The sequence below is a fragment of the Ostrea edulis genome, chromosome 2 (assembly GCF_947568905.1).
Source record: "Ostrea edulis chromosome 2, xbOstEdul1.1, whole genome shotgun sequence".
NCBI classification, from domain to species: domain Eukaryota; kingdom Metazoa; phylum Mollusca; class Bivalvia; order Ostreida; family Ostreidae; genus Ostrea; species Ostrea edulis.
In genome coordinates this window covers 44,191,981-44,208,942 of record NC_079165.1, presented here as the reverse complement: position 1 = coordinate 44,208,942, position 16,962 = coordinate 44,191,981, and the positions used below count along the sequence as shown (strand labels likewise).

At 37.1% G+C, this 16,962-nt stretch overlaps 1 protein-coding gene and 1 pseudogene across 1 annotated transcript in view; one reads left to right on the top strand and one right to left on the bottom strand.

Moving 5' to 3' along the window:
* The window catches only part of LOC125681131 (uncharacterized), a 63,452-nt gene extending 57,955 nt beyond the window's left edge, over positions 1-5,497 (bottom strand). The window contains exon 1 of the mRNA XM_048921067.2: positions 5,346-5,497. Coding sequence (XP_048777024.2) covers positions 5,346-5,397 — 52 coding nt within the window. The 5' untranslated portion in view covers positions 5,398-5,497. The remainder of the gene's footprint in view (positions 1-5,345) is intronic.
* Positions 5,498-11,194: 5,697 nt separating this feature from the next.
* Positions 11,195-13,400, top strand: LOC125679930 (uncharacterized; annotated as a pseudogene).
* The last annotated feature ends 3,562 nt before the right edge of the window (positions 13,401-16,962 follow it).

Below are 16,962 nucleotides of genomic sequence, written 5' to 3'. Positions count from 1 at the left end.
ATATAAATATATGAAATCAAATATCATTTGTATGACATGAAATTGATAGTGATCAAATCTACTATAACGCCCTTCGGGCATTATACGATTTGATCACGTGACCAACCTCATGCCGAATCCCAATAACACTCAAAATTGATATCTTATTTCTTAAAAGGACATGGACACGATTTGAGCTGAAAATTTGAAAATTTTACATTTTGATTTTTAATGTTTAGAATGCTTAACTAAGGTATTACTAATGATCAGCACAAATTTGGACGTCAGTAGTCAAGGTACATGGGGGTCACGAGTCGTTATGTAAACAAGGCTCGTGCCATGTTTTTGTTTACATAGGTTAAATAAACTAGTGAAAGTTTCGTTTAAAGCAGATTTTTTCAATTTATGAGTGGATTCTTAACACGATTAAATATTTTCTAGTATTTGGCACATCTCATTTTGTTCTAAACACGCCATTTTCTATTAGACAGTCTAATGTAAACAAAAACATGACACGAGCCTAGAATTGCGAGTGCTGTATCTCACGTAGAACTCAACAACTGATATTCATATTTTGGTTGACCATCAGAAATACTTTAGTTAAGCAATAAAAAAGGAAAAGTAAAATTTTAAAAATTTCAGCTCAATTCGTCTCCATGCCCCTTTAAGGAGATAAGATAGTGACGTTTTTGAAGTCACTGCGCAGCTCGAAATAACGTACTGAGGTCACGATTGTCGTGACACACATTGATTGTGAATTTGATTAAAGTCATATTTTCGAGATACCAAACCATAAATCAAAACGCTTTGGACGAGATACCAAACCATAAATCAAAACGCTTTGGACCTTATTGTGATCAAATAATTTTGTGTGAATAACGAGATAAGCGCGTGATTTTCAAAGCCATGTTTACGTTGACAGTAGACATAGTTTGACAGATGTCGGGGTACCGCATATGGATTCTGGTCGGGGGAAATGTTATCATATATTTCTAGACCTGTGTATTCTATTCAACACAGAGATGAAAGACGGAATCACCACACGTTCATCAGAATCTGCACATTTTAAAAGTATAGCCAAATTGAACGACATCAAACTTGGGATAAAAAAAAAAATCTGCAATTTTATTATCATGCCAGGTTATCAATAAATACTTTGTATATCATATTATGAGATTACGTAAATAAAAATAATTGAAAAATATTTTTACCAGAGGACTAAACATTTTGTCGGCATATAGGTATATGTAGTACCGCTCACGTATAGACCTCTATATACATGAAAGGTGAAGATAACGAACAGTGATCAAACTCATAACTCCTATAAGCAATACAAAATAGAGAGTTGGGCAAACACGGACCCCTGGATATACCAGAGGTGGGATCAGGCGCCTATAGGAGGAGTAAGCATCCCCTGTTGACCGGTCACCATTGTCGGCGAAGGACCACTGCCGGTGAAGGGCTGCAAAATTTAGGCCTATGCTCCGCGCTTACGGCCTTTAGGCAGGGAGGAATTTTAATCGTGCCACACCTGTTGTGACATGGGCCCTCGGTTTTTGCGGTCTCATCCGATGGACCGCCCCATCTTACGATAAGCAAGGGGTACTGAAGACCTTTACAAAATGTATGTCATATTAACACTATGACTATTTTGGACCCGGCCTAGAGTCAAAACCCTGGGGTAGCGAAATTCACAATTTCAGTACATTCCTTTTTGCTTTCCCTAGATATGCATTTCGGCTTTAAAAAGTATTAGCAAATTTAAAAAAAAAAAAGGTCTTTGAAATGACGAAAACAATAATCACCATGATAATTTTTGGCCACACCCCATAACAAAAACCCTACCTTTGAAATTTACAATTTTGGTAAAGGGCTATCTGTTCCTTCTAAACATCTATTTAGTTTCACTTTAGAATCAATAGCAACCAGCTACCCTGGGGATCGTGAAATTTACAATTTTGGTAGAGGCTTTCCTAGTCTTCATGTTTATGCATTTAGTTATTTCATTTCTTTTCACATATGTGCGGTTTCAGAGAAGCTTTTTTTCCAAGTGGTCAAATTTGGGCAGTTTTTGCCTCGAGTCCTGAAATTCACAATTTAACCCCCCCCCCCCCCCCCCCCCCCGTCTTAACGTTGTTTCTTTCCAAATATACATACTGATGACCACACCCACTTTCACAATATGCCCATTGTTATATAAAGTTCTTTACCCCAAAAAGTGTGCATAGTTTGGTTGCAATGGCCTACATTTTAAATGGCCTACATTTTTGCAGTTACTCCCCATACACCGGAAGTTGGGGGGGGGGGGGGCGCTTACGATTGCGGTCCTAAGCTTCACATAAATAGCATTAACAAATAGTGTATAGTATAGCTTACGTTACCAAATTCTTAAGTATACCAAGTTTTAACAGGTTGTAATATATCTATGACAAAAACAAGGTTTAATTTCGTTGATTTTATGGAGAAAACGTTTTAAAGTATGCACTTCGTGAAATTGCAGAGTTGTGGAAGGGGGGTGTTATAGGTGTATTTTACGTTTATTTCTGTCCAAATTATGCAATTAATACCAAGGAGTCTAATAGTAATCTGTTTTAAAACGATGTAGACACATAAATTGAAAGCATATGATACAACCAGGCACGTAGCATCGAAAGGGGGGGGGGGGGGGGGGGGGGGGGGTGGGGTGAGAGAGAGAAAAGCATTTAGGAGGCAGACCCATTGTTGCTAGGAGCCTGATGATTGTTTTTGTGCTCGTTTGAGTAATTGAAGTGCAAGAATAGGTGTAAGTCGATGTACACAAAATATAACTTTCAAAAAATCAAATCACACGCGAAAAAAATATTAAAATTTAACAAAAATATTACACTAGACATACCAATTCGAGATAATTAACATGCTTTATTTATTGGCACCTAGTGTACATTTAGCAACAAGTAGTTTTGTTCAGTGTGAAACCATATATTGGTACCGGTATGCGTTGGTTTTACTTGTGTTTTTAGGCATATCATATTGCATGTTTTGTTTGTGTGTTTTGGTTGTCGAGAATATTGATAAAAATTAATAATGAAGAATTGCTGATATACTAAGGACATCATGATTCTGATCTAAAGAAATCGAGGACTAGGTAATATTTACATACTTTATTACATCATAACCATACATTGCTTGCGAGAAAACCACTCAAGGGACACGTATAAATGTAATTAGGGACTAAAATATTTTGTTCAATTATACTATTTTAAAGTCATTACACTTAATTCTTGGAAAAATTCCTTAACTGGCAATTGATTGTAATCAAAAATTGTAAATTTTCTATTTATTCCTTATATGGCACTGTCAACTGAGGACCGCAATTTGCTGCGCGCCCTCTGTAATCAGGGGGAAATAACTCGCATAGCGTTATGGAAAATGTAGGCCATTGATCAGTCCGACAAAATACGTATGGTATTGCATAAATCGAGTAACGGAAAACGGAAATTAAGAATAAAAATTATTAATGTAGCTAATATACATGTAACACCAAACATCGGGGAAATTTGCTTTGTTTTAATTAAAATAAAAATTATGAGAAAATAATTTAAACGTTTGTATAAGAGTATACAAAGCATTTACAAGCATGTTAAAATTTCGACATCGATAGAAGTGTTAGGAAGCAGCGACGCCTATGGGTAGAGAATGGAAAGAACATAAAGGGTTTATATGCCCCCCCCCCCCCCCCCCACGTCGTTACAAAACGTTTGGAACGTACTGTATTTACACATCATATCGTGTATTCATGAGTGCAGTATGTATAACACAACGAGCATTCATTATCTTATTGAATCTACAAGTTAAAAATATCTTGTGATTTATTTATTTTATTTTTAACGGGGACTTAAGTGACCGCAGCACTACAATCCTAAATAGGCGACAACACCAGGCAGTTTATTTCTAATTTAAATATACTTGTATTCTATTGTTTAGATTAATATGATAACTGAATTTGAATGTGACTTTCGTTCTACACCTGGCACAATATACATTCATGTATCACACAATCTAACTAAAATTAGATCCTTTGATCCGCTCACATATATCGCTATTTATAGCGATATACGTGAGCGGATCAAAGGATCTAATTTTAATTAGATTGTATATCACACCAATTTCTAAAGCGAACGAGCCCGGTGTGTATAAAAAGTTTGCCTCATTTGGGATGAGTTTATGTGAACGTTCGTACATTTACCGATATCCTGTAGATTAGTGTTGAACCCGAAGAGATACAGCAAGAGTGAAACAGAACCAATGAAAAACTAAGGTGAAGTTTACGATCCATGGTGAGAGGAATCAACAGATTTATTTCATAATATATATAGCTAAAAGGTTAACAGAGAATTTATGCTTGAATGGAATTAAAAGTCATCTCCTTATTAATCCAAATATTAAGATACAGGTATTTAGTTTAGAAATGAACTGCCAGAAGTCTTCCCTAATTAGGATTGGAGTGCTGCGGTCATTAAGTCTCTGTTAGTTAAAAAATAATAAATCAAACACAAGATGTTTAACTTGTTGACTTAAATAAGATCATGAATTATCGTTGTTTTATACATATCACAGTCCCTGTTGTACATTGTAAGTACACACTTACATGTACACGGTATTATGTGTAAATACATGTACATGTGCATTAATGATGTTTTGCGGCGGCCGGGGGGGGGGGGGGGGGCATATAAACCATGTCTATTCTTTTCATTCCCTACCCATAGGTATCGCTGCTCGCTAACACCTCTGTCATTGCCGAAATTTCAAAATTCTTGTAAAAGGCTTTGTAAATTCTTATACAGATGTTTAATTTAATTCGCTTAATCAATTTAGGATGCAAAATTGTTTTACCGCTTGTAAGAAATTCCCAAAATGTTGATTTTAATCAAAATGATCATTCTTATTCTTAAATTCCGTTCCGTTCTGTTTTCCGTTCCGCGCTTTAGCAACAACGCACTGCTACGGCCCTGAGTGCTAGAGTAGAGAAGCGGGACGGATCGTAAACCCAATCGGAACTCCTCGAATGTCTCGCACACTCGACATAGATCTCGGATGTAATACGATGGCATCCATGAGCGAATTTGATGCATTGCTGTGACGTCACAATTGACAATGCATCAAATTCGCTCATGGATGCCATCGTATTACATCCGAGATCTATGTCGAGTGCGCGAGACATTCGAGGAGTTCCGATTGATCGTAAACCCTCGGATAGCGAAGATGATGATAAAAGGAATGTTGGTAAAGTCAAATGAGCCAATCAAATTGTTGTTGCAAGTAAAATTATTATTGTATGTTTTAACCGCTGAATAATTAAGTCGAATTGCACATACAATATGCTATACCTGCAAAAATGAAGAAGAGAAAAACGCACAGTGTGATGTGTATCGCTTTCATCCTGGTGTTCCTGTGAAATCCTTTACGATATATTGTATAATGGGAAAACGGCAGAATGCTCTAGTGACTGGATTCTTAATCTTATCTCAATATATCACGTAGGGAAAAGCGATGATTATAACTGACACTGGGTCAGTGCAAAATATTGAGGGCCAACACCAATTGACAAAAAACCCTATCAAAATCTTTTGTTTGTAATTGTCCTAAAATAATTATATTGAGTTAAAAATATCACAACCTTTCTCAAATCATCTTCACAAGTCAAGGGTTATTGATTCGTTACCTCGCACTAACCCTTGACATCAGTCGCTATTTAAAAGTTGGGCTCGAGAAAAAGGATGACGCAATACGCTAAAATAAATCAGCCAATGGGATTTCTTGTTTCAGATGAAAGTTTGGTAAGGGAATAAACAGAAAGTAAAAAATGGCGTCCGTTGACGAAAAGATATGTGAAAAACATCAAATCGATCATTTGACTGAAAACCAAAAGCTTTCGATATCATGTATCAAAGAAGGAAAAGATGTTTTTATTGGGACTAAAACCGGCAGTGGTAAATCGCTATCTTACGAAGTTGTTCCCATTATTTTGGGTGAAAATGCAGTGACGCTGATAGTCGCCCCACTTTTCAACATCATTACGTGTTAAATTATTTCGTAACGCAATCAATAATTCACATTTTTCGTCCTTTAATTGTTGTAGTTTATTATTTAGTTCCGGTCCATGGAATTACCGGAAACACCGTAAACACCAGGTAATTCCCCAAAACACCAATAAAAGTACCGAAAACACCTCTAGGATGATAGTTCATGCCTGTAAATACATATATCCAAAGTGTCATTCATATTGAAGGAGAATTGAATGAGCTATGGCTAATTTTATGTCTTGTATTTCAGACTGCATTTATCGGCGCCAATATCACTGGAGAGAGAGAGAGAGACGCAGTTAAAATTTCGAATGCAAGCCCTTTCACTTATATATGTGCCTTAGGGCCGATTTGCATTTAGTCCACAGACAATTGCATCGCTTGGAGTCGAATTTACTATATAAAACTCATTATATAATAAATTCCACCCCCAAGCGATGCAATTGCCTGTGATTTAGTCGACCAAAAAAAAAAAAAAATTCACAAAATTGCTTTCTAAAGTGTTTAATTTTGATTACAGAGAATATCCTAAATCCGTATTACTACTACGATTTACATTTTAAAAAGTGATATTGTGCATGATCACTGGGGGTCAAAGTGCAGTCTGATTAAAATCAGACCCTATAAACTCATTATCATATCGTTGATATGATAATGAGTATGGGGTCTGATTTTAACTCAGACTGGGTCAAAGTGATATCGGTAACTGCAGTTACGGACATCCAAAAAATGGATGACGTTAACTCAGCTTAAAGTCATTATCGTTGATTTTGTGATCATAAATTATTCTCTCGTGCTTTATGTTTTCATTGATATATGTCATTGGATATAGAAATAAAATACATAGCAGTTTTTTATGCATTGATCCCTAATTGAAGAAATCCACTGTACAAAAATAAGGGGTCATGAGTAAAGTGTAAAATACGATGTCCGTAACTGACAGGAAAACCAACTGAATATTTATACACAGGTCATTGTTATAGTCATATATCGTAGTCCCGCTAACCCGACAAACATTTTTAAAAAAAAAAGTTATTGAATGACGAAGTATGACCAAACTGCAGATTAAACTTTATAGAGCCCCGTGCTAACATAACTTATATTTTTTAATATATCAGAAGGGGCATGTTGCCGGTTAATTTGTGTAAAATTCTTGACAAGCAATAAGATAACAAAAAATGGTACATGAAAGCTTCCTGACATAATGCAGATTCAAGTTTGTTCAAATCATGGCCCCCGGGGGTTGGATGGGCCCACAATAGGGGATCAAAGTTTTACATGCAAGGTGAAGATAACGAACAGTGACCAATCTCATAACTCCTACAAGCAATACAAAATAGATAGTTGGGAAAACACGGATCCCTGGACACACCAGAGGTGGGATCAGGTGCCCAGGAGGAGTAAGCATCCCCTGTTGACCGGTCACACCCGCCGTGAGCCCCATATCCTGATCAGGTAAACGGAGTTATCCGCAGTCAAAACCAGTGTGCCAAGAACGGCTTAACAATCGGTATGAAACACGTCAGACAGCATTTGACCCAATGCGAGGTTGTATTGACGAACTAGGTCGTTATAACGACCATAGAATTTGCGAAATGCTGACTTCAATCGAGACTGTTGAAATCCCTGTACCATCAACTTGTTTGTCAGTAGCTTACCTCGATTTAAAAACTGACTATACGCAGAACAAGCTCTTGCATATCGAATCAGTTGAGATATATAAACACCATATGCAGGTGATAATGGAATATTGCTACATAAATGTGGGAAGTTGACGATGGAGAAGCTGAAATCATCCCGTTTGTCATACAGTTGAGTTGTCAGTTTGCCGTTAATGTCTACTTTCAATAAAATATCTAAGTATGAAGCAGAAATGGACGACTCTGTGGTGTCCTTTATTTCGAGCTCACAGGGATATATCAAATCGACATATGAATGAAAGCTATACTAATAAATAGGATAAATCTTTAAAAATCTTCTTCTCAAGAACCACTGAGCCAAAAAAGCTGATATTTACATAAAAGCTTTCTGACATATTTCAGATTTCAGTTTGTTAAAACTATGGCCCCCAGGGGAGGATGGGGTCACAAGGGGGGGATCAAAGTTTTGCATACAAATATATAGGGAAAATCTTTAAATATGAGCCAAGTGACTCAGGTGAGCGATGTGGCCCTTGGGCCTCTTGTTTTTATTCTGACGTTTTCGGGATAGGACTACAATTCCATAGGATCTCCATAATGGTGCAAAATAATTTTATGAATAACCGATAATAGCACCGTGTATTAGTCCAAATGTTGTTTACACCAAAAGGAGTACCAACTTTGTGATCTTCGCTCCCTGCACAAAGGCCGTAAGCGCTGAGCATAGGTCTAAATTTTGTAGGTCTTCAACGGCTATGGTGACGTCTCCATATGAGTGAAATGTTTTTGAGCGGGACGTTAAACATTATACATCCATCCATCCAAGTCAGCAGATGGACACCCCCCCCCCCCCCCCCCCCGCCTAACAACGGCGGGGTTACTGCAGACTAAACCATTCTTTCCCACATATCGGGGCCTTGCGAGCATGGAAGAGTTAACACCCCTCAATTTACTCATTTATTTTCTTTCACAGGTCAAAGGTAGAAACTAGTCTGGGCATATGAAGATATTTCCGCTCAATATCTGGAGAACCTCTTGCTTGACAAGTAGAAGATGACCCATACTGATTTTGAGGTCACAAATTCAAACTGGACATAGTAAGATTTAACATTAAACTTGGTACACTGGTTCTATCTAGGGATTGGATGTTTAGGTTACAATGTTAAGGGTCAAACTGGACATAGTAAAATATTCTCTGCTCAATATCTTGAGAGCTCATCGCTTCTCAGACATCAAACTTGTAACACTGGCATTACCTAAGGATATTGACCTTTTTAATTTTGAGGTCACTAAGTCAAAGCTAAAGGGTCAAGCTACTCTGGGCATAAAAATATATTGCCCTCTCAATATTTTGATAACCCTTTGCTTGACAGACTTTAACACTTTGTATTCTGGTACATACTCTATACCCGTGGGGATCCGGGTTAGAATAGGTCCTCAGTACGCCCTTGCTTGTCGTAAAAGTCGAATAAATGGGGAGGTACTTCGGATGAGACCGCAAAAACCGAGGTCCCGTATCACAGCAGGTGTGGCACGATAAAGATTCCTCCCTGCTCAAAGGCCATAAGCGCCGAGCATAGGCCTAAATTTTGCAGCCCTTCACCGGCAGTGGTGACGTCTCCATACGAGTGAAATATTCTCGAGAGGGACGTTAAACAATATTCAATCATACTCTATACCCCTATTCATTTTGAGGTCATAAGGTCAAAGTTCAAGAGTCAGGTTACTCTTGGCGTACGAAAATGTTGTCTACTCGATATATTGTGAACCTTTTAATGACAGACATCAAACTTAGTACACCGTTCCCTTCAAAAAAGTAGATTATACCCATTGGTTCTTAAAGGTCATAGGAGACGATTTTTAAGAAAAATTGTTTTGCACGAAAATATGTTCTTTAATTACTTGATATATGTAAATAGGTCATTCAGGAAAAAATCGCAAGGCAACAGACGCTACAGATCGCCAAACTTGTCTTGATATAGGTGTATCAAAATATGATGACTTATCTTCCTTCTTTGATGACGTCAAAAGAGACCAGTTTGACGACATAGCGTATTTGTTTATACTAGCAACTGCAAATTTTGTTTATCAAAATGGTACAGTGTGTGGCATCTAACTGGAATGTAAGGAGTCAGAAGGGTGTTTCCATGTACTTGTTTCCAAAGGACCCAAAATTCCGAAAGGTTTGGGTACGAAATCTCCGCCGTGATCATTTTTAAAGTGACACAGAACTCGAAGTTATGTGCCAACCATTTTACGGGGGGTCAATTTCTTATTCACCCTACTCTGACAAGAAAGTGCGGATATAAGAAATTAGATCTTCGGCCAGACGCAGTCCTAACTGTTTTTGACTGCAGGCCCACTGCAAACATGAAGACGGGAAATTCCTCCAAACTGTCGACTGCTTTCTTCAAACGGAGAATGATAGAAGTATGAATTTTATTAGTCTAGTAGATTGGTATAAATGAGTCATATAAAATGCATGCAGTTGCTTATTTTAATCGCTTAGAACTTTTATGTTTGAATAGGCCTAATTTAAGTAAATAGGCCTGGTTACAGATACGTTGAAAGTTGATTGATCGACCCCCTTCCCCATTTGGAGAAGAAAAAAGAGAAAAAAGAAAAAACCAGCAAAAATCCGGCTGACTCAAATAAAATAATATCAAACAGTAAAAAATCATAAACAAATTATTTCCAAATTGTATGAATAATGTATATGTTCAAATACAGGAACGTCAAAATGTCATGATGCAAGCTTCCCCGAAACCAGAGAAATTGGTGTCCAGGTTGATATGACTATGCTCAACCATAACCACTCAACAGCGGGATTTGAGGATGCAGAGATGTCCTACGATTCTGATGATTCCGACGTTGAATTTGATGAATCAGATATCGAGTGGAGACTTCCAGATCAGGAGACTGACGACGGAGGACTCGTACCTGATACAATGAAAGGGGACACCAAGTTCATTGTCTACAAGAGTAGTCTTGAACATCTTCCCACTCATTGCCAGAACTGTGGTGTCTTGATCCGTATGGCTGATTACATTTGGAACATTCTGGGTATATTCATGTTACTACAATATCCATATCACATTTTGAGTATGTGTACATACTGCGCCAGCACATATTCTGCATCTTTCCCCCCTTGAAATGCTTGTATATTGAATTGTGTTTAGGCACTCTGGTAGACATACAGTACTCTTGTAAAAAGTGCAACATCTCTTGGGAGAGGGCAGGTCAGCCTTTTTCTGGTATGATGCCTTGGGGAAATTTGATGGAACTGCAGGAATGTTATTCTGTGGAGGAAGTCCTGTGAAAGCGATCAACTTCCTTAATTTATCAGGCATTAGATGTTTTTCTTAGAGAACTTACAATGCTCTCCAACAGTTGTACCTCGTTCCAGCAATTCAACAGGTATTTTTACTCGCTAAAATGGTCAAGTTGTGCTTTCAATAATAAGATCTTCTATCAAAAACATTAAATGCTGATTTTGAAAATAATTAACAACAGGTTTGGCAGCAGAGACAAGAAGAAATGGTTGATGAATTAAAGAGACAGAACCAACCAGTGAAATTAGGCGGTGATGCTCGATGCTGCTCACCAGGACACACAGCTAAATTTGGGTCCTATTCTGTAATGGATCTGAACACCTCAAAGGTTCTTGATATTCAACTTGTCCAGGTACAGTACTGATGCTTTTATTTATTTGTATTGGATCCAATTGATAGTGTGTCTTCTTAATCTTGTTAAATCATGAATTTTATCAATTTAGAGTAATGAGGTGCAGAATTCATACAACATGGAGCTCGAAGGGCTTAAACGGTGTTTGAGGAGACTAGAATCTGAGGATATTGAAATTTCTCATCTTGTTACTGATGGACATAGCCAAGTTAAATCCTACTTGAAGCGAGGTCAACCTGATATCATTCACATGTTAGCGAGGTCAACCTGATATCATTCACATGTTAGCGAGGTCAACCTGATATCATTCACATGTTAGCGAGGTCAACCTGATATCATTCACATGTTAGCGAGGTCGACCTGATATCATTCACATGTTTGATGTTTGGCATGTTGCGAAAGGTACATGTATTAGTACAATCTTAGTAAAACCAGGATAAACTTTCGTTAAAGTTGAATAAATGAAATAAAAAAGGCCGATAATTTTTCTACTACAAAAGGAGTCTACAAAAAGCTGGACGCTGTTGCCAAAAACAGAAGAAAAAAAAAAAGAACTGTGAACTTGTTGGGGCATGGTCTCACTCCATAAGCAACCACATCTATTGGTGCACAGCTTCAAGCGTCGGAAATGGAGAGCTACTTCTACAGAAATGGGTCTCCATTTTGAACCATGTCACAGACGTGCATGAAGGACATGGGGAACTGTACCCAAGATGCCTGCATAGACCTCTTGATGACAGGCAGTGGATTAGGAGAGGTACATGTACATCAAATGAATGAATTTGTTCAAATGAACACATGTATCATTAAATATACAATGAATGTTCTATAATAAAACACTTAATCTTTGGTCCACAATACCCATGGAAAATATTGATATGTAAACTGCTTAAACAATTTCCGAATGAGTATATGTATGATAATTATAATTTCCATCTTCTTGTTAACAATTGCAAAGTGTTTAATTATAGTAAAAGACATTGCCTTTGCATTAGTAATTGCTGAGTGAAATAGACTGAAAGATAATGATACTCGTAAATCCAACATGAATTTAAAGAAACCCTTTGTTTGTTTGTTTTTTTATTGAATATTGTTTTTGAATTAAGGATCAAAGGCATTATTAGAAATGGAGACTGTTGTGAGGGGAAATATGCTGATGACCGACATCAAACAACTCTCACACATTGATCAAACATCCTGTTTGGAGGCATTCCACAATGTAGTGTGCTCATTTGCACCCAAAGCTGCTCACTTCTTTTACATGCAGATGCAGGCTCGGTAAAAATTTTAATTCTTATTTTCAAAAATCAACGTAAATACCGACAATTTCAAATGATTGCAACTATTTTGCAGGTCATATGATACTACTAATTTCAACGATTTAAAAAAACACACACATTAATTTTGATATCCACTATAGGATATACCTTGCAGCCCTGCACTTTAATGAAAATGTAACCCGGCCCCAGAATACTACAAAGGAGGGTGAGAAGCCATATAGTGTTTCCTTTCCGAAAGGTCGTGGTGGAGAAGGTGTTGTAAAGGAAGTTAAAGTTGAACAAACATTCAGTGAGTTCAGTCGTGTTGGGATGTTATACAATCTGATCAAAATCAGCTCCTCGATCCGCTCCTTTATTATTTTTTTTATCGTCGCTAGGAGGATCACGAGGATCCGTCGTGTAGCGACAACAACAAAATAAAGGAGCAGATCGAGGAGCTGATTTTAATCAGATTGGGATTTTATATAAGCTTACAGTGTAACTTGAAAATGATGCAATTATAAGATAAATCCAGGGTTATAGTATAGCGTGTGTAAGTAAGCATATATTTGTTTCCAATTTAGATTACATTTCTCATTTGATGGATGCAGTGGTGAGTTTACGTAGTGTGAACGACAGCTACACAAAAGCAAGGGATGCCCTCGATCTCCCCCCCCCCCCCCCCCACACCCCAACTGTCACAGAGTACCCCGAAGCCACCAAAACATGTGACGATTCAAAAACATGTTACACTTTTCAATGATAATCAGAATTAGGTTTTGATCTGTGTCTACACATGTACATTTATTTCACAATGTCATTAAAGTTTTATGGATGATAATTATATTTTACTGAACCTGACGCAATCATAATTTTTATAAGTTTCCTATTGTCAGTGTTGATGTACATGTATTTATTACTTTAATTCACATATTTGAAGAACAAGTAAAGTGTGTAAAATTGAGAGAAATACTTATTTAATTGGTCACAAATGAGGTCATGCAGTTAAGTATTGCTAATATTCAACGTTTTTTTTCTGGGGTAGCGAAATCCACAATACTGTTGGCTGGGAAGCTGTCACTACACAAGCCGGTAAGATCCTCCTGTTATGTTTCCATGTAAATCTTGCAAAACGACGATAAGCAAGGTGTCGATAAAGCCTGTAACAAAATGAAAACTTCAAATGATGAATCCATTTACCAGCTTTAATCATTAAACAAAGAAACTTGTGATAGAATCATTTAATAACTTTATTTCATATCTTTTGCACCAGACAAGAGATTACTCATGAACTGGCTCATCGCCTAAATGTCCATCGTCTTGAATGTACTCGAAGTAAGACACTTCCAAGACGTGGCGATTTAGACAATTAGCAACAAAACTTTCATGTTTTGTAATACACTCTACATTTTCCTGGCGTACTATTCTGGCTACATCACGTATTCCCAAGCAGCATTTGCATTCTCTTGCGGTTTCCATTATAAAACAGTGGCCACACCCACACCTGTGTTGATATAAATTCCATGTAGCGTTAGAAATTGAATATGAATCACAATGTTTTTTTGCTTTGACAAACATGCAAGAATTGGTGTGAAAATGAATTTATTCACATGTCAGACGCACATATTTTTTCACTGATCTCAGAATATATAGGCCTATATTTAAAAAAAGTTATCATAGTGAAACTAACGTTAGTAAATTTATCATTCATAAGTATCGCAAATTTTATTTGAAAAAGAATGGTAATTAACCACTTATATTTTAATGATTATATTCACTTGTTGCACGTAAAAATCTTAAGGAGTTAGATCACAGGCACCTTATTACCCCCCCCCCCCCTCTCATTCTACGTGAGAAGAAAAAAATCTCTCGCTGTGGCCTTCAATTCGACATGTCGATGACGTTTTGTCTATTTTATTAACAATAACAACTTTCATTCATATGTCGATTTGATATATCCCTGTGAGCTCGAAATAAAGGACACCACAGAGTCGTCCACTTCTGCTTCATACTTAGATATTTTATTGAAAGTAGACATTAACGGCAAACTGACAACTCAACTGTATGACAAACGGGATGATTTCAGCTTCTCCATCATCAACTTCCCATATTTATGTAGCAATATTCCATTATCACCTGCATATGGTGTTTATATATGGCAACTGATTCGATATGCAAGAACTTGTTCTGCGTATAGTCAGTTTTTAAATCGAGATAAGCTACTAACAAACAAGTTGATGGTACAGGGGTTTCAACAGTCTCGATTGAAGTCAGCATTTCGCAAATTCTATGGTCGTTATAACGATCTAGTTCGTCAATACAACCTATCATTAGGTCTCAAATGCTGTCTTACGTGTTTCATACCGATTGTTAAGCCGTTCTTGTCACACTGATTTTGACTGCGGATAACTCCGTTTACCTGATCAGGATATAGGGCTCACGGCGGGTGTGACCGGTCAACAGGGGATGCTTACTCCTCCTGGGCACCTGATCCCACCTCTGGTGTGTCCAGGGATCCGTGTTTGCCCAACTATCTATTTTGTATTGCTTGTAGGAGTTGTTAGATTGACCACTGTTCGTTATCTTCACCTTGCATTATACCGGTAGAAGGCCGATCTCTAAAGCTTGCAAAAACGTGAAACGATCTAATTTACATAAATCGAAAGAGGGATGAGATAGACAGGGAATACACACATTTCGGAGAAATTATCGCTGCAAAAAATTATGAAAAGGGGAGGGTGAGGGTAATAAGTATCAATACTTCAGGTAAAGGTGCCTGTGTAGAGGAAATTCCGATCTGTCTATAAAATGTTTCGGAGTGGGTTTGAATTTATCAATATTGCATGTAATAACAATTCATATTTTTCTCATAATCACTAAAGAATTTAGATCTTATAAGATTATCATATAAATCATATTCACCAGTCAGTATTATCTGGAACCGGTTCGGAATGAACAGTATCTTGATGATCTTCTGGTTCATCTTCCGATGAATTAGAATTCTCGACGTGTCTAGCATTTACATTAAGTACTGGTTCAAACTGGTATCCTTGCACAACAAACTCCCGTCCCTCGTCCAAAAACTCCTCCATTTGCGAAAAATATCGTCTATGACCTTCCTTTGTTTTGATTCCCAAAATAGAATTGTGGTCTCTTATGACGTCATAACTTTGGTTTCTCAGGAACGATAATCAGGTAACGATTTTCTGTTCCGAGTAACTTTACGCTTAGATTTCTTGTTGTTAATATCGTTATAAATTTTAAAACGCATGTTTTTTGGGCTAAATATGAAAAAGAAGAACTTGATACATTGTCAGAATGGGTTAAAAGCATAAGAGGGATATTAAAATCCCGCATTAGACACATGAAAACAAAAGTACGTACCATCTATCCTTCTGTGTTTAGTAAACCAGAAGTGATAAAAGAATTAGATAGGTTACATGAGGAATATGTTTGGGTTCCAGCTGACAAAGCTAGTAACAACATTGTCTTTGTTTGTAATGCTCATTATTACAACTGTATTTTAAACGAACTTGGCATTAATTCCACTTTTGGTAATCATACTTATACTCCAACTGCCCTTTCAAAAGACGAAATTCTTCAAAACCATGCTTCAGTTTTAGACACATTTAATATTCCAGTCAATGGGTCGAATGAATATGAGTTACCGTACCTATACTGGATTCCTAAACTACATAAAAACCCTTACAAAGATACATTGCTGGATCCAGTAAGTGCTCTACCAAGCCCCTATCTTTGCTCCTCACGAAAATGTTAACAGCTGTGAAGGAGAAACTTCAAACTTACTGTGCGACTACATATGCCAGAAGTGGTGTTAATCAAATGTGGATTCTAAAAAATTCTAAAGAACTTTTAGTAAACTTGAAATCACAGAATTTTTCCCAAATCAATAGCATTAAAACCTATGACTTTTCAACACTATACACGACCATTCCTCACGATAAATTAAAGACTAGACTTTTTGACATCATAGACAGTTGCTTCTTCAACAAAACCGGAAAACGGAAATATTCATATCTAGTGATCAGTCATTCAAAAACTTACTTTGTTAAACACCACTCTGATCCCACGCACAAGTACTCTGAAGTTGAAATAAAAAATATGCTACAGTTCCTCATTGACAATATCTTCGTGGTCTTTGGTGATCAGGTCTTCCAACAGTCTGTTGGAATTCCCATGGGCACGAATTGTGTTCCTTTGTTAGCTGACCTGTTTTTATGTTCATATGAAGCAGAATTTATTCAAAAACTTCTACGTGAGAAGAAAAAATCTCTCGCTGTGACCTTCAATTCGACTTTTAGATATATCGATGACGTT